Raw genomic sequence first — 26,235 nt, forward strand, 5'->3', positions numbered from 1 at the left:
AAAGTATTTCAACTTTAGTGCATCTAAACATTTCCAGTAATTATTGATTGCTCTTGGACATTGGCTTGGATACATTTAAGCCCATTCCTTCCTACATAACAGCTTCAGTTCTGTTATACTGGTGTTTTTCCCATGAACAGCTTGCTTCAGGACCGTCCACAACATTTCTATTAAGATCAGTTCTTTCACTTGACCATGTCAAAACTTTATTCTTCTTTAACCACTTTATTGTAAAAATGACTTTTATGATTTGGTTCATTGTCTTGCTGCATTACTCATGCCTTGTTAAGGTTCAGGTCATGGGCAGATGCCCTTACATTTTAATTTAGAAAAATGTTAAACCATTTCAGAACTCATTGTTCTATCAATGATGGCAAGTATTTCTGGCCCAGATGTAGCAAAACAAGCCTAAATCTTGATACTACCATAACCGAGATTCACAGATTAAATTAAGTTTTTAAGCTGTGGTGCAGTGTTTTACTTTCTCCAAACATAATGCATCTTACTTAGGCAAAAAAGTTCTATTTTGATCTTATCTGTCTTCAAAACATTGGTCTAATACCCCTCTAACTGGTTCAGATTATCTTTAGCAAACTGCAAATAGGCAAAAATGTTCTTTTTGAAGATCAGTGGCTTTTTCTTTGCAATCCTGCCATGCACACCTTTGCTGTTCAGTGTCCTCCTGATGATCTACTCTTGAACAATAACATTAGATAATATCAGAGAGGCTTGTACTTGCTTAGAGTTTACATTAGGTTCCCTTGTAACCTTGCGGACTATCATGCACTTTGCTCTTGGAGTTATCTTTGTTCGTCAACATCTCTTAAGGTTTTATGGTCTTGAATTTCATTAAATTATGCATAGTCTGTCTGACTGCGTATTGGTGTAGCCCAAACTCTTTAGAGGCTTTGTGAAATTTTACAGCCTGTTCAGATTCAATATCGCCTTCTGAGGTCCTCAAAAATCTAATTTCTTTGTACAGTAATGCACTTCTACAAACGTATTGTGGAGATCAGATTTAAATCAAATAGGTCTCTCGCTCATGCATGATTGTTATCCCATTGATTGAAAAATACCGAGTCTAATTTTACCTTTAAATTATCTATTAAACCTAAAAGACTCATATACTTTTGCCACTTACAGACATGTGATAGAGGATTATATTTCTCAGCAAAAATGACAGAGTCTTGGATCTCTATTTGGACGTATGTGAAAATGTGATTACATTTTGGATCAATTTTTGCAGTTCAAACACTCTCAAGCACCATTGTAGGTAATTTACACTAAAGCTAAAAGTAGATATTCTATGTTGTACAGGGGTCCTTTATACATACCCTAATAAAAAAATAAGGTCCCATTTATAGGCAAAATCTAAAAGAGGTATATATTTCAGAAAAGTCAACATTAGTTCCACTGAGCAAGACAAGAACATCTTTATGATTCTGCACATGGAGTGTTTTCAAGAAAGATGTGACTGTCTAGGACATTTGCTGGATTTCCTGACTGCTGATAAAAACACACCGATCTATAGTCCGTTCAATGAATGATGGCTTTGTCTTCCAAATCAATGTTTTTTTCACTTCACATCCACCAAGGTGACCAACTTCATGAGCAATGACTGTGAAGAGTAGCGTGTCCATGACCCTTATATTTTAGCTATCAATTTTTAGTATTTTTTTATTTTAAATTATTATTTTTTATATACATTTTTTATAGATTAACATAATTTCTACACATGTAGCCAAGCTCAAACGTAGCTCATTATTTGCTTTCTTAGTACAGTAGAACTATAACAGATTTTGCTAAAGCCCTGTTATGACATGATGACTTTTTGGGTTAAATCACAACTGAATTACTGGTAGATCTGTACGTACATTACCATTGGAGATAATCTCTCATATAATTATACTTATAAATTAGTTAATGAGGTTGTCACAAGTGAGAAATGAATCTGAAGCTATATCTAAGAACTAGCTGTATACCAGTCCCACACAGACTGTGTATAAATAAAATTACACCCACTCAACGGCTGTATTATTGCTTTGAAGGAGACAAAAAAATACATCAAGCTGTCAGCTTACAAGTCAGGTCACAAGTGAGATAATGATCTAGTCTAGGTTCTTTTTTATAGCGTATTCCAATAAATCACAGATAAACCATTATGTCACTAGTGACCCTAGACCTTAGGTTAGTTGACATGTCTGTATTCAGCACACACACAGCCATGCATTAGCAAAAGGAGAACCGGTGTAGAAATAATCAAATAATCAAATATTTCTTACACAGACTAGGGAGTTCCCAAATATTTGTCATTGCAATATATTATGGCCAAACTTTATCAAAAGAGATACAGAGATAGAAAAAATTCAGTGGCTTCCAATGCTCTTGTATCATCACATCATACACTGCATTTTTTGGACTATAAGATGCACCTAGGTTTTAGAGGAGGAAAATAGTAAAAAGAATTAGGCAAAAAATATGGTCATGATGCCCTGTTCCTATTATACGTAGCCCCCATCCCCATCCTGGTATGCATGGCACCCCTGAACTCCATCCTATAATGCAGGGCATCCCTCCATCCTTGTATGCATGGCACCCCTCCATCCCTGTATGCATGGCACCCCTCCATCCTGGTATGCATGGCACCCCTGATCTCCATCCTGGTATGCATGGCATCCCTAATCTCCATCCTGGTATGCAAGTCACCCCTAATCCTGGTATGCATGGCACCCCTCTATCCTGGTATGCAAGGCACCCTTCATCTTGGTATGCATGGCACCCCTCCATCCTGGTATGCATGGCACCCCTCCATCTTGGTATGCATGGCACCCCTCCATCCTGGCATGCATGGCACCCCTCCATCCTGGTATACATGGCACCCCTCCATCCTGGTAGGCATGGCACCCCTGATCTCCATCCTGGTATGCATGGCATTCGGACTATAAGACAACCCCCCCCCCCACCTTCCTCCAAATTTTTGGAGGAAAAAAGTGAGTCTTGTAGTCCAAAATACAAAAATACAGTATATTAAGCTTGCCTATATAGCACCAACATATTCTTCAGCACTTTTCAGACATAACTATCACTATCCCCATTGAGGCTCACAATCTAAATTCCTTATCAGTATGCCTTTTGTGTGTGTCACGGGGACAAGAAAACCTGGAGGAAACCCACGTTACCACGGTGAGAACATGCAAACTCCTTGTAGATGTTGTCCTTGGTGGGATTTGAACCCAAGACCCTAGCGCTGCAAAGCAACACTGCTAACCATTGAATGACCATGCTGCCCATGTTATATCTCTTCTGTCCTGAACACTAAGCCAAAAGTGGATCCAGTAGAAAACGGAAAATTAGTCCTTCCTTTATACTTCCCAATCTACCTTGGACTTTGGCTATAAAATCTACCTCCAAACTGATACAAAACTGCAGGATTTTCTGAAAAAAACTCTACGGGCCAGATTCATTAAACCAGGCATTTCGTTCTTAATCTGCATAATAACCCCGTATTTTCAGGTTAATAATGTTTTTTCTGGTGACAGGTTCCCTTTAAGAAGCACTCATAACTTAATGAATTAGGCACATCTTATCATTGGCATGCACCTTTGTGCATCTCAGCAGAAATGTTACACCAGTCTGAGACTGGAGTAACATTTCCACCATAAATTATGCTACAACCTTTGATGAATTTATTGGGCTTACTTCACCATGCTCTGATCGCATTGGCATTGCTGATCAAAGCTGGCATAAAAATGCCAAAAGTTGCCAAATATTCATGTTACTTAAAGATTTTAAGACATTTGAAGGTATTTTATGGTAATACTCTGGCAAAACAACTTAATGAATGAGGACACGTATGCGAAATCCCCTTACAAATAATATTTTCATGACCGTGTACGGCCAGTATGGCTTTCTTACCGTATTTTCCTCGTTCCACCTTCTCCAACGCTACACCTTACCCCCACGAATAAAAAACACTTCTACACTGGATTCTTTGGATAAATTTGGCCACACTGGCCATTTTATTAACAAACAAACATAACATATTAACAATAATAATACCAGATAAATTAAGAGGGGAGGGCTCTTGGAGCTAATACAGTGGTGGCCAAAAGTATTGGCACCCCTGCAATTCTGGCAGATAATACTCAGTTTCTTCCTGAAAATGATTGCAATCACATATTCTTTGGTATTATTATCTTCATTTAATTTGCTTGCAAGGAAAAAACACAAAAGAGAATGAAGCAAAAATCAAATCATTGATCATTTCACACAAAACTACAAAAGTGGGCCAGACAAAAGTATTGGCACCCTCAGCCTAATACTTGGTTGCACAACCTTTAGCCAAAATAACTGTGAACAACCGCTTCCGGTAACCATCAATGAGTTTCTTACAATGCTCTTCTGGAATTGTAGACCATTCTTCTTTGGCAAACTGCTCCAGGTCCCTGATATATGAAGGGTGCCTTCTCCAAACTGCCATTTTGAGATCTCTCCACAGGTATTCTATGGGATTCAGGTCTGGACTCATTGCTGGCCACCTTAGAAGTCTCCAGTGCTTTCTCTCAAACCATTTTATAGTGCTTTTGGAAGTGTGTTTTGGGTCATTGTCCTGCTGGAAGACCCATGACCTCTGAGGGAGACCCAGCTTTCTCACACTGGGTCCTACATTATGCTGCAAAATTTGTTGGTAGTCTTCAGACTTCATAATGCCATGCACACGGTCAAGCAGTCCAGTGCCAGAGGCAGCAAAGCAACCCCAAAACATTAGGGAACCTCTGCCATGTTTGACTGTCGGGACAGTGTTCTTTTCTTTGAATGCCTCTTTTTTTTTCCTGTACACTCTATGTTAATGCTTTTTGCCAAAAAAGCTCTACTTTTGTCTCATCTGACCAGAGAACATTCTTCCAAAACGTTTTAGGCTTTCTCAGGTTAGTTTTGGCAAACTCCAGCCTGGCTTTTTTATGTCTCGGGGTAAGAAGTGGGGTCTTCCTGGGTATCCTACCATATAGTCCCTTTTCATTCAGACGCCGACGGATAGTACGGGTCAACACTGTTGTACCCTCGAACTGCAGGGCAGCTTGAACTTGTTTGGATGTTAGTGGAGGTTCTTTATCCACCATCCGCACAATCTTGCGTTGAAATCTCTCGTTAATTTTTCTTTTCCGTCCACATCTAGGGAGGTTAGCCACAGTGCCATGGGCTTTAAACTTCTTGATGACACTGCGCACGGAAGACACAGGAACATTCAGGTCTTTGGAGATGGACTTGCAGCCTTGAGATTGCTCATGCTTCCTCACAATTTGGTTTCTCAAGTCCTCAGACAGTTCTTTGGTCTTCTTTCTTTCCTCTATGCTCAATGTGGTACACACAATGACACAGGACAGAGGTTGAGTCAACTTTAATCCATGTTAACTGGCTGCAAGTGTGATTTAGTTATTGCCAACACATGTTAGGTGCCACAGGTAAGTTAGAGGTGCTGTTAATTACACGAATTACAGAAGCATCACATGATTTTGCAAACAGTGCCAATACTTTTGTCCACCCCCTTTTTTAGGTTTGGTGTGGAATTATATCCAATTTGGCTTTAGGACAATTCTTTTTGTGTTTTTTCATTGAAGACAAATTAAAAGAAGATAATAATACCAAAGAATTTGTGATTGCAATCATTTTCAGGAAGAAACTGAGTATTATCTAACAGAATTGCAGGGGTGCCAATACTTTTGGCCACCACTGTAGGTCTGGCTTTTATAACACGATAGAAATCCAACTGCCATCTTACTCTCAGCTGTGCACCACCAGCTCAAGGGCACCATACTTCCACAATACGTGAAAGATTAATCACCTAGGAGCTCCCAGGGTAAAACCCCATCCAGAGCCCTGACCAAAAATTGCCAGACCACCCCCCATGTAACTTCAAATTACCCGGAATTCTCGCAAATTCCTTGTACCAACAAAGCCGTACCAACTCCAAGAACTCCACCCCCCGCCAGTCCATCCACTGTGACAGTCACTAAGCCTCACCACCCATCCAAAAAAAAAAACTTCCCTATACCAACTAGCCCTATTCCCTGAATTACAGAACATATAAGTAACGCAGTAAAGAAGAGGGTGGGACTTCCCTGTCTGAGTCCTAGAGGAGAATGGCACTTCCCGCACAATTCCCCATAGACCTCCCCTCAACTCTTATAGTGCCCGCCCCCATACTTCCTCACCCAATCCTAAACCCCCGAATCTTCCAAACTCAACTCCTCCCAGCCAATCCCGGTCATGGGGGGGTTCGCTCTAGCTACGCCCGACACCAGCCCCCTCCTTGACCATGTGCGGCCAGTACGGCTTTCTTACCGTATTTTCCTCATTCCACCTTCTCCAACGCTACACCTTACCCCCACGAAAAAAAAACATTTCAACACTGGATTCTTTGGGTCAATTTGGCCACAGTGGCCATTTTATTAACAAACAAACTTTAACATATTAACAATAATAATACCAGATAAATTAAGAGGGGAGGGTTCTTGGATCTAATAGGTCTGGCTTTTATAACACGAAAGAAATCCAACCACCATCTTACCCTCAGCCGTGCACCACCAGCTCGTGGGCACCATACTTCCACAATACGTGAAAGATTGATTAATCTTTGATTAACCCTGTCCAGAGCCCTGACCAAAAATTGCCAGACCACCCCCCATGTAACTTCAAATTACCAGGAATTCTCGCAAATTCCTTGTACCAACAAATCCGTACCAACTCCAAGAACCCTACTCCCCGCCAACCACGCACAATCCTGACACCTCAGGCTCATGAGTGCCCCAACCCCAACAATGCCCTTCGATCCCATCCTGTATTGCCAAAGCCCAGAGATCAATTCGGATGGCATTCAAATGAACACCGTCCGCCATCCAAAAATTCCCCGTTCCGGACTCTAAATCTAAATGTCTAATACTTATACCTCCATTCCTGGATACAAAGGCCCCTATGGCCCTATTCAACTTCACCCTCTCTCTATTGATCCCTTTTAATGATCTCGCCGCCCTCCACTTCTGTCTAGGCACGATATCTGACCACACTGTCAGCAACCCTGGAAAAGTTGTCCATAACTTCAAAAAAGTCAAAACAAATGTCGCAAATTCATTCCCTAATGGGTCTTGTTCCCAAATCGTTCCCACCTATGTGAACCACCAAGATATCAGGTGCTCTATCCAACCGTGCCAACTTGTGGAATTCAGACAATAACCGACTCCACACCATCCCCCTATAACCCAGCCAGCGGACAACAATCTGTCCCCTACCAAAACCCAGTTGTCCATGGAATCAATGGCGTTATATAAATAAATAATAATAATAATCATTGCATTGTCACATTTGTGGCCATCAATGATGGTGTTACTTTTACTATGTGGACCTTTATTTGCTTGGTAGAATCAGTGGGTTTCTCTTGGCATGCAGACATGCTTAATTTAAGCTTTGATTCTTTTGGCAGTAGAAGTTTATCTATACAGCTCAATTAATCTCTTTGTAGAGAGAAGGAACCTTTCCATCCTGTTGTTTTGAATAAGGCTGGATGTATTGACCCATCATGCCCCATTAGCAGCCTGTTATCACATAAACAGTGTAATGTAGCCTCTGGCTGAATGTAATATAGATAATTCAAAGGACCCCCCCACCCTCCATCTATACAAAGAGGCTCTTTAGAAATGCTTCTAGTGATGGATGAATTAATATCATATCTGAACAATTAACGGCAGGTTCATTTAATAACCCTAGCAAATGATTGTGAAGGTTTACTATCTAATGTATCCAGAACAGTAGTAGGCAGCTGGTCCCAGAGAAGGTGGGTGTATAATTGTTTTGCTTTTAATGAAATCTATTATTCTTTTTTGTTTATTAGGATGATGCCATGGATAATGTATTTTTTAAAAGATGTTAAATCATATTCTAAAATGGGGAAAATTGCAAAGAGCTTGAGAGAACAAGCAACTTCACAATTTACCTCTTATCAAGAACGAAGAGGGTTTACAGGTTAGGAATACCTTGTCTAGTCTATCCAAAGTCCCTTTTGCATGGAGTGATTTTTCACAGAATGCAATTGATAGTGATGAGGAGTCTTAATGATAATTGGCCAGAGTAATAAAGCAAAACGATCATTAACAGCAGATACACGTTATTATTGCTCAGAAAACCTATCACGCGTTCTTAAAAATAGTACATTGGCTGACATTTGCTATTGTTTCATCAAGTCACGTAATGGATTGTCTTCTGAGTCATGGGCATCCACAAGTATTCCGAGTTATGGGTGCTTTTTATTCACTCTTCTGAATTGATGACAGATCTAAGTGTTCAAATGGTGATGCAACAATCGACCTTCAATGAAATTACAGGAATCAATGCTTGTTATGTGCGAATGGAAGAAACTAACCATACAGCTAAATTAGCTTTTACTTACTTGGGAAAAAACAGACTGTTTAAGCAGGCCTTAAGGCTATCTACAACCAATAAAGATGTCATCAAAGGATTAAGTGAGTCCTTATGTGAGTGCTTTCTGTACAGGCTAATTTGTGCTAGTGTTTCCTACTGCATGGACCTCACTGACATCTTTATGTTCAGTAGCTATCAAAGAAGCTGAGTAAGTTCTCTCTTGAGCCCTGCACTTAGCATATACAGACATGTCCTTTTTACCTTTGCTCTTAGCTCGGCATATCCAGCAAGAGATAACCAGTTTAGTAAAAAAGCAAAGTTTTGTGATACTCTGACTGGAGATATTTATGCTATATGTGTCACGATATGGCCACTCAATGACTATGATGTGAGTTGCAGCCTATCTAGGGAACTGCTACCATGTATAGAATTTGTATTGTGAGAAATTAGAGTATTAACCGGTAAGGGTGTACCCATCTGTATCATCCATAACATGGCATATTAACTATTTGTGTATAGGAATCATTACAATACATTACATTGCATATTTAAAAGTATGTGATAGGGTAATGGGTATATTATATAATAAAGAAAGTGGCATAAAGATGGCTTATTGACAGATATAAAGTGATGGATTAACTTCTATATTTAACAGATGGCTCCCATATTTCATTGGTCTACTATTTTGCCTTTTGAAGTGCATTCTGGTAACAGTGGATGTAATACAAGCATTACTGATGCACTAAACCTAAAACACATAGCTCATAAGGGTAAGGCTTACAAGAAGAGCTGCTAATAGCATCGTAACAGATGTATGCATTTGTTTCTGGAGATTCTCAAAAATGGAGATAACGTCGTGATTATCATTAGAGATGAGCAGAAAGCTTTGCCAGAATATTGAGCAGTTTGACACCACTTAAGTAGAACAAATCAGAGTAGTATCATTGCTGGTGAACGGTGTGCCACCTAACAGAACATTAAATCATCGTCTTAGCACTATATTCAACATGGAAATAAAACCCAACAACTTAGCCACAACAGTAGCAGACAGAAACAGAAGAAGGCCCATGTGGACGAACAGAATTTGGACCCATTGCAATTAAATAGGTCATCAAAATGCACAATCCCACCTGCTTTGGAGGTGGAATTGGGCCCCCCTACCTCTTGGGCCCCTGTGACGGAATTGCTCCTTGTTGTATTCACTTTTTGGTCTTGAGTCATCTTGGAGTCCAAAAAAAATCGCGAAGCTTAGTCAAGTACCTCTTTATTGATTAAATGTCCTCCCATCCAGCCCAGTGCTTTTAAAATATTTGGGATGGGAAACGAAACAGAAACAGACCTAGACTTTCTTTTACATTGGTCAAGAATTGAATTTTCTGCCTTAGCACTTGCACTGTATGTAAATGGCCCAGCAAAGGCAAAGTTTCTATTTGGCACACTCCTCGGGAACCCAACACCTAGAGAACTTGCTCCAGTTGCCCTCCTAGCTATGGCCCTAGAACGGGAACTGCATTTATGGTAGACATTGGGTGGTAGTGATATGAACACTGACTCCAACACTTGTAGAACGTTGACCTTCACTGCTTCCTCTACTACTATTCTCATTACAACTTCATAATTGATATTTAATATTTGCTACAATCATGTAAATTTAGAAACACAATTTGAGAATAGCCTCCAGAGATATTTTCTGTAATTTATTTTTTTCTATATATGATTTTGTGGATATGATTACATAAATCATTCTTTAGAACATTTTTTATGGGTTATATGATTTGGTTTCACAAAGGTTGTTTTTAGACCAAAACATAAGAAAAGTCATATGATTTATGGATGCTAAAAGGTTTTCACTATAGAAATTCATCTTTATATCGTATGTAACCTATGCTCATTGAAAACAGAGTTGCACTTGAAATCTAGCATGCAATTTCATAGCTTTTACTGTAAAGTTCAATGATCTTTATTGTGGCAACCAATCTTTATGACAGTATCTGAGCTTTTAATCTATCAGGTGAAATGTTATGCACAAATTTTTCACCTGGAATCCAACATTTGAGTTATAGTTGCAGTTTTCATCGCAGGACAATATTGACAGGTTCAATAAAACTACTATTTTTTAAAGATAAGCCGCTAACATTAACATAACTATGATGTGAGTGTTTTATGACCATTTATTGGGTTTCTTTTAGTCTGTTTTCAGCTGTGCAGTAAAAATGTATAGATGTAGGAAACATTGCTTGACAATTAACACATTGAATACAATGATGAAGCTTTACAGGTTTGTCTTGAACTTAGTTAATAAAGACCTGGGATATTAGTTCATTAACATCAGATTAATGAGGGATTCGAAACCCGATACTCCCTCTGATCAGCTGTTACCATATTTTTCTATGTCTGGAAGTATAGAAGGAAGTGTATGGAGCTGTAATATCATAGCTATGCATGCTATGGAGTGGCAGCTCTCAGATACTGAAGCTCAGCAGTATCAGCAGATGAAGGCAATATCAGTACATGGACAGAACTGCTGCAGCAAGACATGTCCTCTGAAAGCCTGGGGAGTGTCAGCTCCATTAAAGAGGGAAATAAGAGCACAGGACAATCCAGACAGGCGCTCATAGTGGGAAGCAAATTATTAGGGGAACAGAAAGGGCAATCTGCCACAAAGATCAAGATCATTGACCAGTGTGTTGTCTTCCGGGCACTCAAGTTCGACATACCGTGGAATGGGTTGCAAGATTACTGGAAGTATCCAATGACAAAGGTAAAGGAAGATGGAAGATCCTTAAAAATAATTTCAGGGGTTTAAGCCATAAGTTTAAAGCAAGGACCTCAAAGGTAGTATTTTCTGAAAATACTACCTTTCCAAATGCCACAACTGAGAGGCATAGGGATATTATTAAGGTAAATAAGTGGCTAAATAATCGGTGTAGGAACAAGGGTTTTGGCATCTTGGAGAACTGGGTTGACTTATTGGCTCTAGGTTCTATGGTAGAAATGGCCTGCACCTCAATGAGGAGGGTGCAGCTGTACTTGGGGATAGAATGGCTAGAAAGAGGAGAGTTTAAACTAGGGACTGTGGGAAGGCAATTACTATACAGGAGAAGAAGATAGTGTAGATAGTGACCTGGATCTAAGTAATGAAAGTGAGCGTGGAATTGGGGAGGTGTTAGAATAGTTAATCCAAAGAGCAGAAATACAGATATTGTGAAATACATAAAGTACATGTATATTAATGCTAGAAACCTCACCAACAAGAGGAATTAGCATTAATAATTTTGGAAGATAATTATGATATTATGGGATGACAAAGACATGGCTGGACGAAAGCTACGACAAGACTGTTAATTTAGAAAACTATAGTCTGTTCAGGAATGACCGTACAAATAAGTGAGGGAGAGGAGTTGACTTATATGTAAAATCTTCTGTAACTCTGTGTGATAATATTTGTGTTGAAATTAAATGAAAATATAGAGTCTTTATGAGTGGAAATAATGGGAGGAAGAATAATTAAAAAAAATACTGCCAGGGGATTATCTTCAAGTATAATGGAAGAAGCAGAAAATCTACTCATAAAGCAAATAGAAAAGGTTTTGGACAATAATAAAAGACAATTACCTTTCACAACTGGTGTAGGACCAAATAAAAAAGGGGGCACTTGAAGATCTAATTTTAACCAACAGGCCAGACAAAGTATCAAGTATACGGTAATAGTGATCACAAAATAATATGTTTTCACTTATCCTTTAACCCCTTCACACTCCATCATGTACTATTGCGTAATGTAGCATGTCAGGGACTTTGGAGTGGGCTCAGAAGCAGTGCCTGCACCAAGCAAGGCAGATATTATATAGCTGGTAATTGCATCTAACAGCAGCAAGTGGCATGCCCACGGATTGCTGCTTTTAACCTCTTAAATGTTCCTGTCCTGGGAATTGAATTGGTTGCTATGACAGCCGGGGGCCGACGAACCGCCCCAGTTCCTCTCATATGGACTCGCCTATGGCTAAGCATCATAGAAGATGGTCATTTTTACTATATACAGCAATACTGTATTATTTCCAGCAAGGCATCATAAAAGCTGATTGATGGAGGTTATGAGGTCTCAGCTACTCACTGATCTGATATCGATGACCAAACCTGAAGATAGGCCTTCAATATCAAAGTCTTGCACAACCCCTCTAATGTGATATTCTCAGTGGCTTGTCCTAGTTACGTAAATTAATATTTCCTGAATCATCATATATGTGATATGTTAATTATCAAGTTAATGTTTGCTATGCCTGTAGTTTAAGAATATAAAACAAAAATCTACAGCACATTAACTTAGGGTTTCCAAACCTTCTCATTATTGATGGTCATGCCTTCAAGTAACGCAAAGCTTAAATAAAGTCACATTAATAGCTGTTGATACGACAGATGAATTTTACATCTAAGAAGAAAAGCTGTGAAAAAAAGTTGTTGGTTACTTTATAGGAAAATATAAAGGTATTAAATCCTATTTCACTGATAACATAAGGCCAAGATATGCAATAAATGGTTATTTCTGCTTATTATTTTATATTTTTAGCTCTTAATATTGAATAAAATAAAGTATGTTGAAAATCAGCTACTGTTAACTCATGTTATGATAGGGCTTATTGTAACATGTATTCTTACTTGTATCAGCCAATCAAAACCAGACAATTTACTGCTTTCTATAATGTTTATAAATCGCAGCAATAACTGTTCCTGTTATACAGCCTTAAATATATTTAATAAGTATAAATGTACCTTGATCAAAAGCTCTCCTACACAATATGATGTCCTCACAGTCCCTCACACAGTATGATATCCCCACACACAAGTATGATGTCCCCACAGCCCTACGCACACTATGCAGTCCCCACATCTAAATATGATGTCCCTAGAGCTCCTCACACAGTATAATGTCCCAACAGTCCCTCACACAGTATGTTGTTCCCACAACCACTCACAACTCTCACATAGGATGATGAGCCCAAACACAATTATCATGTCCCCACAGCCCCTTACACAATATTATGTCCCTACAGACCCTCACACAGTATGATGTCCCAACACAGAAGTATAATGTCGTCATAACCTCTCACACGGTAGGATGTCCCCACAGCCCTTTACACAGTATTATGGCCTCCAACACAAATGTCATGTCCCTTCAGCCCCTCATGCAGAATGATATACGCACAGCCTGTCACACAGTATTATGTCCCCACAGTCCCTCGCATACTATAATGACCCCATATACAAGTACAATTTTCCCACAGTCCTCCACACAGTATTTAGTCCCCCTCATACAGTGTTATGTCCCCACAGCCCCTCACATTGTATTGTGGCTCCCAACATTTACCCCATACAAATTTTGAACAATAATTGAAAAAAAATAAAACCACTCACCTCACCCTGTTCCCCGATGTGCTGCTCCAGTCTATGCAGTGCACTGAGGCAGAAAGTGCATGATGGAGTGACATCATTGCGCCTGCTGCATTCTCAGATGCACAGACTCAATGGTGGAAAAGAAATCTGATGGCTCCCTGACCCATCATTGTATTCACAAGTATCTGCGTTCTGACTTGTTTTTGGTCTGATGAAGGCAAGCAGATCCCTGAAATGCGCAACCTTTAAAAGGGAATCTGTCAGCAGGTTTTTGCTACTTCATCTGAGAGCAACCTGATGTAGGGACAGAGAAGATGAATCCAACGATGTGTCAGCTAGATTACTGAGTGCAGCCGTTCTCACACAATCAGAGTTTTTACTTTTAGCAATACAGCAGAGCCAAGAAAGCTGCACCCGCCCACACCAGGCTCTCCATGTACAAAGTCCATAGAAGTGAGGTGCTTAGTTGTTTGACTAGTCCGGCAATATTAATCTCCTAGTGATAATACCGTCATAGTTAGTAAATATCAGCAGGCACATTGACAAGTGATACATCCCTGAATTCTATGTTTCAGCCTCTATGTCCTGCTGTCTTCAGATTACATAGCAAAAACCTGCTGACAGATTCCCTTTAAGACACTATATGAATAAAATAGCATATTTTACCTTATCTTTGAACTAATTGTACATTCTGTTGGAGTGACAGCACCAAGTATAGTATCTTTTTTCTGCTATATCCATATCTTTTTAATGAGCAGTGTCTTCAACAATTGGGACCTAGATTGTATCTTTCCTGCCCTGCGCTGCCTAGTGCCTGCTGTAGTTATTGAATTTTAACATATGTTCTTTTTCTGTCATTAAGACTATGAAACCAAATATAGATGTCTAAAACAATAGCGAAGCTGATAATAGGTATCACCATGTCTCCATGATTGCAATGTTTTTATATTGTCATGTTTTTTATGTTGTAGACCGCGTAACGGTGGTCCACACTGATATCTATGTGACAAGTTTTGGACCTGTCTCTGACACAGATATGGTAAGTTTGCTACTACGTGCCTATTTGTACATTCTCTATCCTTGTACTGTAGTTGCATCCAATATACGTTAAACTGGTTATGTGTGTGTGGGGAGGTCATCAGACAATCTTTTGGTGCTGGGACCAAGAGCTTCTTGCATTTTGACAGTTTTAAATGTTTATAGATGTTTTTGCATTTAGTTCTTTTTTGTATATAATAATAAAGGATTTGTCATTTCCTTTGATATTGGATGATCAGTAGTTTTTGTGGGTGTAACCTTTTTTTCTTACTGTAAGATATGTTAAGTTATTATATATTTATAATATTTATTTAGTGTGATTCCAACATTTTTAACCTTTACAAAGTTAATGGTAATTTTATTTCACAGCATTATTAATATTAACCCCTTTAAAGCCCAAGACATATTAATACGTATCTGCGCCCTGGGCTTTAAGAGCCTGACACGTATTAATACGTCTTTGCGATCGCGCCCGGGTGTCAACTGATTGTCACAGCTGACACACAGTGCTATGTGCTGGGAGCGGTACCGCACCTCTCCCTGCACATTAATTAACCCCAGAAATGCTGCGATCGAGGTCGGAGGTGGCAAAGGGAGGTGATCGGGATACTCACCTCTCCTGCCGGCCTCCAGCGCTGTCTGCCGTGGCTTCCCGGATGTTGCCATGATGACCCGATGTCGTCATGACAACATCCGGGTCACCAGACAGCAGGAAGATATTTTGGTCATGCGCAGCCTGTATAGCACAGGGATGGTGCTGCATTCCTGTGCTATACAGGCGATCTGAATAAAAAAAGTGGAAGTCCCATAGTGGGACCAAGAATAAAAGTAAAAAAAAGTGTCAGAAAGTGAAAAAAAAAAAAATAGTAAAAATATATAAAAAAAAATAAATAAAAAAAAATCCACCAAAAATAAAAATATAATGTACCCATCAATAAATATTATTATTAAAAAAACAAACAATAAAAGTACACATATTTGGTATCGCCTCGCCTGGAACGACCTGACATATAAAACTGTCTCACTAGTTAACCCCTTTAGTGAACACAGTAAAAAAAAAAAAAAAAACGAAGCAAAAAACAATGCTTTATCAACATACTGCCAAACAAAAAATGGAATAACGCGATCAAAAAGACGAATATAAATAAAAGTGATACCGCTGAAAACGTCATCTTGTCCCGCAAAAAACAAGCCATCACATGACTCTGTCGGCCAAAATATGGAAAAATTATAGCTTTATCAGCCGAAAAATAAAAAAGTTATAGCTCTCAGAATAAAGCGATGCAAAAAAATAATTTTTTCTATAAAATAGCTTTTATTGTGTTAAAGTGCCAAAACATAGGAAACCAATATATATGTGGTACCGCTGTAAATGTACTGACCCGAAGAATAAAGCTACCTTATAAATTTTACCACACGCAGAACAGCATAAATAAATAAATAAAAAAATTCCTGAATTGTTGGTTTTTGTTTATTGTGCCTCCCAAAAATCGGAATAGAAAGCGATCAAAAAATGTCACGTGCCTAAAAAATGGCACCAATAAAAACGTCAACTCATCCCACAAAAAACAGGCCATCACATGACTCTGTCGGCCAAAATATGGAAAAATTATAGCTCTCAAAATATGGTGATGCAAAAACTAGATTTTACAAAAAAATGCGTCTTTTAGTGTGTGACAGCTGTCAATCATAAAAATCTGATAAGATTCTGGTATTGCTGTAATCGCACCGACCCGAAGAATAAAGTCGTCCAATCACTTATACCACACGAGGAACGGCGTAAAAAATAAACTCTCGGGTTAGTGTTGTGCTAGGGTTAGGGTTGGGTGTTAGGGTTAGGTTTGGGCTAGGGTTAGTGTTAGGGTTGGGGTTACGGTTAGGGTTGGGCTAGGGTTAGGGTTGGACTAGGGTTAGGGTTAGGTTTGGGCTAGGGTTAGGTTTGGGGTTAGGGTTGGGCTAGGGTTAGGGTTGGGATTTTTTTCAAAAGTAAAAAAAAAAGATGACTATATGGTGGCTAGTGTTGAGCGCAAGTGCTCACTACTTGAGTATTGTGGGTGCTCAAGTGATATGCTCGAGTCTCCACCCCATATGCTTCGCTGCCAAAAAAAACCTTGCGGGGATTGCCTGCCATGCACGAGCTATCCCCGCATGGTTTTTTTTGGCTGTCCAATAACCTTGAAACATGCGGGCGGGGACTCGAGCATGTTACTCGAGCACCCACGATACATGGTGCATACTTGAGTACCCGATGCAAACTCAAGTAGTTGCGCTCAAAACTAATGACAACTTTTTCAATATGATTACCTAATGTTATAAAATTCTGTGTCGTACCTCTGGGTTCAAAATGTTCACTATACCCCTTGATAAAATCCTTGAGGGGTGTAGTTTCCAAGATGGGGTCACTTGTGGGGGGTTTCAACTATTTAGGCACATCAGGGGCTCTCCAAACACGACATGGCGTCCGATCTCGATTCCAGCTAATTTTGCATTCAAAAAGTGAGACAGTGCTTCTTGCCTTTTGAACTCTGCCGTGCACCCAAACACTGTATTTTCCCCACCTATGGGGTATTGACGTACTCAGGAGAAATTGCACAAAAGTTTTTGGGGTCCATTTTCTCCTCTTACCCTTGTTCACGGCTCCATGTTATAAACTTCTGTAAAGCACTTGGGGGTTCAGGGTGCTCACCACACATCTAGATAAGTTCCCTTAGGGGTCTAGTTTCCAAAATGGTGTCACTTGTGTGGGGTTTCCACTGTTTAGGCACATCAGGGGCACATCCGCAAATTATTCAAGCAAATTTTACAGTCAAAAAGTCAAATGGTTCTCTTTCCCTTCCAAACTCTGCCGTGCGCCCAGACAATGGTTTTCCCCCACATATGGGCTATCTGCTTACTCAGGAGAAATTTCACAACAAACTGCATGGTGTGATTTCTCCTATTACTTTTATGAAAATGCAAAAATTGGGGGCTGAAAAACATTTTTGTGGGAAAAATGTAAAAATCTTATTTTTATGGCTCAATGTTATAAACTTCTGTGAAGCACCTGGTGGTTCAAGGTGCTCACCACACATCTAGATAAGTTCCCTGAGGGGTCTTGTTTCCAAAATGGTGTCACTTGTGGGGGGTTTCCACTGTTTAGGCACATCAGGGGCTCTCCAAATGCAACATGGCGTCCGCTAATTATTCAAGCAAATTTTACTTTCAAAAAGTCAAATGGCGCTCCTTCCCTTCCAAACACTGCCATGCGCCCAAACAGTGATTTTTCCCTACATATGGGGCATTTGCATGCTCAGGGGAAATTGCACAACAAATTTTGGGGTCCATTTTTTCCTGTTACCCCTGCAAAAATAAAAAAAATTGGGTCTAAAATAACATTTTTGTGAGCAAAGTAAAATGTTAATTTTTTTCTTCCATATTCCAAAAATTCCTGTGAAGCACCTGAAGGGTTAATAAAGTTCTTGAATGTGGTTTTGAGCACCTTGAGGGGTGCAGTTTTTAGAATGGTGTCACTTCTGGGTATTTTCTGTCATAAAGACCCCTCAAAGTGACTTTAAATGTGATGTGGTCCCTAAAAAAATGGTTTTGTACATTTTGTTGGAAAATTGAGAAAACGCTGGTCAACTTTTAACCCTTATAGCTCTCTAATAAAAAAAAAAATTTTTCCAAAATTGTGCTGATGTAAAGTAGACATGTGGGAAATGTAATTTATTAACTTTTTTGTGTGACATATCTCTCTGATTTAAGGGAACAAAAATTAAAATTTTGAAAATTGCAAAATTTTCAAAATTTTTGCCATATTTCTTCTTTTTTTTTAACAAATAAACGCAAGTGATATCGAAGAAATTTTACCACAATCATGAAGTACAATATGTCACGAAAAGGAGTCTCAGAATCAGGGGGATCCATTGAAGCGTTCCAGAGTAATTACCTCATAAAGTGACAGTGGTCAGAATTGTAAAAATTGGCCTGGTCATTAATGTGCAAATCACCTTGGGTTGTAAAGGGGTTAATAGTTGTACAGAGGTGAAAATGTGTCTAAATTTGATACATCTCACCATATTTAGTCAGCATTGGAAGTATGCAAATGGAATTTGAGATTGTCATCTTGTATTAACAGTTGAGAAAAACATTAAGGAAGGTTAGATGTTATTGATTGCAACCCCTTTTTTTCCATTGCACATGAATATACCAAAAATGTAGCCATATCTACAGTGGTGGCCAAAAGTATTGGCACCCCTGCAATTCTGTCAGATAATACTCAATTTCTTCCTGAAAATGATTGCAATCACAAATTCTTTGGTATTATTTTCTTCATTTAATTTGTCTTCAATGAAAAAACACAAAAAGAATTGTCCTAAAGCCAAATTGGAAATAATTCCACACCAAACCTAAAAAAAGCGGTGGACAAAAGTATTGGCACTGATTGAAAAATCATGTGATGCTTCTCTAATTCGTGTAATTAACAGCACCTGTAACTTACCTGTGGCACCTAACAGGTGTTGGCAATAACTAAATCACACTTGCAGCCAGATAACATGGATTAAATTTGACTCAACCTCTGTGTCCTTGTGTGTACCACAATGAGCATGGAGAAAAGAAAGAAGACCAAAGAACAGTCTGAGGACTTGAGAAACCAAATTGTGAGGAAGCATGAGCAATCTCAAGGCTACAAGTCCATCTCCAAAGACCTGAATGTTCCTGTGTCTTCCGTGCACAGTGTCATCAAGAAGTTTAAAGCCCATGGCACTGTGGCTAACCTCCCTAGATGTGGATGGAAAATAAAAATTGACGAGAGATTTCAACGCAAGATTGTGCGGATGGTGGATAAAGAACCTCGACTAACATCCAAACAAGTTCAAGCTGCCCTGCAGTCCGAGGGTACAACAGTGTCAACCCGTACTATCCGTCGGCATCTGAATGAAAAGGGACTATATGGTAGAATACCCAGGAAGACCCCACATCTTACCCCGAGACATAAAAAAGCCAGGCTGGAGTTTGCCAAACTTAGCTGAGAAAGCCTAAAACGTTTTGGAAGAATGTTCTCTGGTCGGATGAGACAAAAGAAGAGCTTTTTGGGAAAAAGCATCAACATAGAGTGTACAGGAAAAAAAAAGAGGCATTCAAAGAAAAGAACACGGTCCCTACAGTCAAACATGGCGGAGGTTCCCTGATGTTTTGGGGTTGCTTTGCTGCCTCTGGCACTGGACTGCTTGACCGTGTGCATGGCATTATGAAGTCTGAAGTAGTGTTGAGCCACCCCCGTAGTGTTCGGGTTCGGTTCGTCGAACACCGGGATGTTCGAGGAACTGTTCGTCGAACTGTTCGTCGAACACCTTAGAACACCGTCGAACACCGTTAAAACCAATGGCAGGCAAACAAAAACACATAGGAACACATAGAAAACACCTTCAAAGGTGTCCAAAAGCTCACAAACTGCTCAGAAGACGCTTTCTTTAAAAAAGCCGGCCGGCAATTCAGCAGCGGCATACACCGGTACCCGACAATTTAGACATGAAGGAATAGAGCATCACACATAGATTAGATAGATAGAAACATGTCAGTCACATATATATGAAGTACAGTGACAGTGTTGCTTATTGTACTTGTCATTTAGTGTAAAGGATTTATTAAAAAATATAATAGTGTTTTCGTGCACCGTCTCTTTAAAAAAGCCGGCCGGCAATTCAGCAGCGGTACCCGACAATTTATAACAGACAGAATAGAGCTTCACACATAGATTAGATAGATAGAAACATGTCAGTCACATATATATGAAGTACTGTGACAGTGTTGCTTACTGTACTTGTCATTTACTGCAAAGGATTTATTAAAAAAAATAATAGTGTTTTCATGCACCGTCTCTTTAAAAAAGCCGGCTGGCAATTCAGCATCTGTACCCGACAATTTAGAGTAGAAGGAATAGAGAATCACACATAGATTAGATAGATAGAAACATGTCAGCCACATATATATGAAGTACAGTGACAGTGTTGCTTACTGTAATTGTCATTTAGTGTAAAGGATTTATCAAAAAAAATAATAGTGTTTTCATGCACCGTCTCTTTAAAAAAGCCGGCCGGCAATTCAGCATCTGTACCCGACAATTTATAACAGACAGAATAGAGCTTCACACATAGATTAGATAGATAGAAACATGTCAGTCACATATATAATAAGTACAGTGATAGTGTTGGTTACTGTACTTGTCATTTAGTATTAAAATAAAGGATTTATTATTAAAAAAAATTGGCGTGGGGTTCCCCGTAATTTTAGTCTCTAGCGGAGGTTAAGCAGACAGCTGGGGCAGATGTTTGAAGCCTGGGAAGGGGGTAATGCCCACGGAGCTTCCCAGGCTACTAATATCAGCCCCCAGCTGAATACCTAGCCTTTACTAGCTATTAAAATGGAGGACCCCCCAAAAAAAAATGACGTGGGGTCCCCCCTAATTTAATAGCTAGCAAAGGCTAGGCAGACAGCTGGGGGCTGATATTAATAGCCCAGGAAGGGAGCCATGAATATTGGCCCCCTCCCAGGCTAGAAACACCAGCCGTCAGCCGCCCCAGAAATGGCGCATCCATAGGATGCGCCAATTCTGGCACTTAGCCTCGCTCTTCCACGCTGCCCTGGTGCGGTGGCAGGGGGTAATAGGGTTGGGGTTGATGTCAGCTTATAATGCCAGCTGACATCAAGCCCAGGTTAGTAATGGAGAGGCGTCTATAAGACACCCCCATTACTAACCCCATAGTCAAAGTTAAAAAAAAAACTCAAACACCCAGAATAAAGTCCTTTAATTGAAATAAAGACACAATTCTTTATTGTTCTAAATTAAACCATACTTACCATCACGCCCATTCCAGCTGAAGCCAACGATCTCCTGCAATAAAAGAAAAATAATAAAGCAACCTCATCCTTACCTTTCCATGGTTCCCAGGACAGCTTCAGCTCTGCTACATCGAGATGACAGGCTGGACCTGCAGAACACTGCCATCCAGCCTTTCATCCCGCAGACACTGAGAAGCGCAGGCATGCTTGCGCTCCTCAGTGTCTGACTGTGACGGCATCCAGATGAGCCGACAATGAACTCGGCTCACCTCATGTACGTCACTGACAGCGTGGGAAAATTCTCCTGCACTCAGCGCTTCAGCGTGAGAATTTTCCCACGCTGTCAGTGACGTGCATGAGGTGCGCCGAGTTCATTGGACATGACCTCGGCTCATCTGGATGCCGTCACAGCCAGACACTGAGTAGCGCAAGCAAGCCTGCGCTTCTCAGTGTCTGCTGGATAGCAGGCTGGATGGCAGCGTTCTGCTGCGGTCCAGCCTGTCATCTCGATGTAGCAGAGCTGAAGCTGTCGTGGGAGCCATGGAAAGGTAAGGATGATGTTGCTTTATTATTTTACTTTTATTGCAGGAGATCATTAGCTTCAGCTGGAATGGGCGTCATGGTAAGTATGGTTTAATTTAGAACAATAAAGAATTGTGTGTTTATTTCAATTAAAGGACTTTTTTCTGGGTGTTGTGTTTTTTTTAAATACTTTACTAGAAATTCATGGTGGTCATGTTTAATATTGGCGTGACCCCATGAATTTCGGGCTTAGGGCCAGCTGATAATGCCAAGCTGGCCTTAACCCCTTTATTACCCAGTGAGCCACCGCACCAGGGCCCTGGATGAGTTGGGTACAGCGCCAGAAGATGGCGCTTCTATGAACGCGCCATTTTCCGGGGCGGCTGAGGACTGCAATTTGCAGCGGGTGGGGCCCAGAAAGCTTGGGCCTCCCTGCGCTGCAGATTCCAGCCCCCAGCTGCCTAGTTGTACCTGGCTGGACACAAAAATAGGGCGAAGCTCCACGCATTTTTTTTTTAAATTCATGAAATTCATGGAATAATTAAGAAAAAAAGGGCTTCCCTATATTGTTGTGTCCGGCTAGGTACAAATAGGCAGCTGGTGGTTGGGAGCAGCCCGTTCCTGCCTGCTGTACCTGACTGGACACAAATATAGGGCGAAGCCCCACATCAATTTTTTTTTCATTATTTCATGAATTTCCTGAAATAATTAAAAAAAAATTGACGTGGGGCTTCGCCCTATATTTGTGTCCAGTCAGGTACAGCAGGCAGGAACGGGCTGCCCCCAACCACCAGCTGCCTATTTGTACCTGGCCAGACACAACAATATAGGGAAGCCCTTTTTTAAAAAAATTATTTCATGAAATAATTTAAAAAAAATTGACGTGGGGCTTCGCACTATATTTGTGTCCAGCCAGGTACAGCAGGCAGGGACGGGCTGCCCCCAACCACCAGCTGCCTATTTGTACCTGGTTGGACACAACAATATAGGGAAGCCCTTTTTTTCTTAATTATTCCATGAATTTCATGAAATAATTTAAAAAAAAAATGCGTGGGGCTTCGCCCTATTTTTGTGCCCAGCCAGGTACAACTAGGCAGCTGGGAGCTGGAATCCGCAGCGCAGGGAGGCCCAAGCTTTCTGGGCCCCACCCGCTGCAAATTGCAGTCCGCAGCCGCCCCAGAAAATGGCGCGTTCATAGAAGCGCCATCTTCTGGCGCTGTACCCAACTCATCCAGGGCCCTGGTGCGGTGGCTCACTGGGTAAGAAAGGGGTTGAGGCCAGCTTGGCATTATCAGCTGGCCCTAAGCCCGAAATTCATGGGGTCACGCCAATATTAGACATGACCACCATGAATTTCTAGTAAAGTATTTAAAAAAACACAACACCCAGAATAAAGTCCTTTAATTGAAATAAACACACAATTCTTTATTGTTCTAAATTAAACCATACTTACCGTCACGCCCATTCCAGCTGAAGCCAATGTCTTCTGCAATAAAAGTAAAATAATTAAGCAACCTCATCCTTACCTTTCCATGGTTCCCACGACAGCTTCAGCTCTGCTACATCGAGATGACAGGCTGGACCGCAGCAGAACGCTGCCATCCAGCCTGTTATCCAGCAGACACTGAGAAGCGCAGGCATGCTTGCGCTCCTCAGTGTCTCGCTGTGACGGCATAAAGATGAGACAAGTTCATGTCCAATGAACTCGGCGCACCTCATGCACGTCACTGACAGCGTGGGAGAATTCTCCTGCACTCAGCACTTCAGCGTGAAAATTCTCCCACGCTGTCAGTGACGTACATGAGGTCAGCTGAGTTCATTGGACATGAATGAGCTCACCTCATGTACGTCACTGACAGCGTGGGAAAATTCTCCTGCACTCAGCGCTACAGCGTGAGAATTATCCCACGCTGTCAGTGACGTGCATGAGGTGAGCTCATTCATGTCCAATGGACTCAGCTGACCTCATGTACGTCACTGACAGCGTGGGAGAATTCTCACGCTGAAGTGCTGAGTGCAGGAGAATTCTCCCACGCTGTCAGTGACGTGCATGAGGTGCGCCGAGTTCATTGGACATGACCTCGGCTCATCTGGATGCCGTCACAGCCAGACACTGCAGAGCGCAAGCATGCCTGCGCTTCTCAGTGTCTGTGGGATGACAGGCTGGATGGCAGCGTTCTGCTGCGGTCCAGCCTGTTATCTCGATGTAGCAGAGCTGAAGCTGTCGTGGGAACCATGGAAAGGTAAGGATGAGGTTGCTTTATTATTTTTCTTTTATTGCAGGAGATCGTTGGCTTCAGCTGGAATGGGCGTGACGGTAAGTATGGTTTAATTTAGAACAATAAAGGAATGTGTCTTTATTTCAATTAAAGGACTTTATTCTGGGTGTTTGTGTTTTCTTTTAACTTTGACTATGGGGTTAGTAATGGGGGTGTCTTATAGACGCCTCTCCATTACTAACCTGGGCTTGATGTCAGCTGGCATTATAAGCTGACATCAACCCCAACCCTATTACCCCACTGCCACTGCTACAGGGCAGTGGGAAGAGCGAGGCTAAGTGCCAGAATTGGCGCATCCTAAGGATGTGCCATTTCTGGGGCGGCTGACGGCTGGTGTTTCTAGCATGGGAGGGGGCCAATATTCATGGAACCCTTCCTGGGCTATTAATATCAGCCCCCAGCTGTCTGCCTAGCCTTTGCTAGCTATTAAAATAGGGGGGACCCCACGTAATTTTTTTGGGGGGTCCCCCCTTTTAATAGCTAGTAAAGGCTAGGTATTCCACTGGGGGCTGATATTAGTAGCCTGGGAAGCTCCGTGGGTATTACCCCCTTCCCAGGCTTCAAACATCTGCCCCAGCCGTCTGGTTAACCTCCGCTAGAGCCTAAAATTATGGGGATCCCCACGCCAATTTTTTTTTAAATAAATCCTTTATTTTAACACTAAATGACAAGTAGTGTTGAGCCACCCCCGTAGTGTTCGAGTTCGGTTCGGTTCGTCGAACACCCGTGTGTTCGCCGAACTGTTCGTCGAACTGTTCGTCGAACACCTTCGAACACCGTTAAAACCAATGGCAGGCAAACAAAAACACATAGAAACACATAGAAAACACCTTCAAAGGTGTCCAAAAGCTGACAAACTGCTCAGAAGACACAACTAACACATGGAAAAGTGACAAGTACATATAGTCATGCGAAAAGAAAAGAGGTGGAGGAGTAAAAGGAGGGGGAGACACAGATATAGGCATGTCATGCCCTTCTAAAATCCAAAAAGTGAGAAGCCGAGACGGCCAGTCCGCTCCTGCCCGTGCCACCTCCGTGTCGCCGGGTTTGTGCCAGAGCCGCGGTGAACCCTGACGGCCAGCCCCCCTCTCCCAATACTGGTGCCTGTCCGCTGGTGGGTCGAGAGAGCCCCCCTGTGGTGGAGGCAGCTCTAAGCTTTTTAATTTAAATTGTCCCTCTAATTTGAATGAATACACTTTAAATCCATTTACAAGGATCTATTGGAGGGCAAGTCTCATGCCAGCAGCCGCGTAATTCCAGCTCCAGTAGCGTCCACTAAAGCTGCTGCAGTTAAAAAGCTTTTATAAGGATCGAGCTCGGCTGTCCACCGCAAGGCATCCTAGTGCCAGTCCCAGCCCCTATGCCTTGGGGTGCCTCCTGATGCTCTTCACTAAGTATCCCGTGGTCCCGAAGCATTTCCTTTGAAAAAATTAAGTGTCCAAACTACAGGTGGTGTAGCTTGCTTAACAGCCGGGATAATCCGCTGACTAGCAGACACTGCTACTAGGCACAAAGTATTTCCTGGGCTAGATGCAGTTAAAAATTTGTAAGTAGATACTCTCGTTGGATGCTGAGAAAGCATTCCATAGAGTCTCCTGGCACGCCATATATGATTCTCTTAAAAAGCTTGGGGTAGGGGTCTAGGGGACCCTTTTATAGCCAAAATCACGGCCCTGTATCACAATACGTCACCTAGGCTGAAGATAAATGGAACTGTAGCACCGAGGGCTCGGTTGCTACAGACGTATTGCACCTCACCCAGAGGTGTGAT

At 41.2% G+C, this 26,235-nt stretch overlaps 1 protein-coding gene across 3 annotated transcripts in view; it reads left to right on the forward strand.

The window, feature by feature from the left end:
- GABRA2 (gamma-aminobutyric acid type A receptor subunit alpha2) overlaps window positions 1–26,235 on the forward strand; it is a 298,395-nt gene that overhangs the window by 54,509 nt on the left and 217,651 nt on the right. For all 3 annotated transcript variants that reach the window (XM_073645542.1, XM_073645541.1, XM_073645543.1), the window contains exon 4: window positions 14,775–14,842. In XM_073645542.1, the coding sequence (XP_073501643.1) occupies window positions 14,775–14,842 (68 nt within the window). The remainder of the gene's footprint in view (window positions 1–14,774; window positions 14,843–26,235) is intronic.

This window comes from Phyllobates terribilis, unplaced genomic scaffold (genome assembly GCF_046119375.1).
Source record: "Phyllobates terribilis strain yellow unplaced genomic scaffold, ASM4611937v1 Scaffold_1__5_contigs__length_1240528914, whole genome shotgun sequence".
NCBI classification, from domain to species: domain Eukaryota; kingdom Metazoa; phylum Chordata; class Amphibia; order Anura; family Dendrobatidae; genus Phyllobates; species Phyllobates terribilis.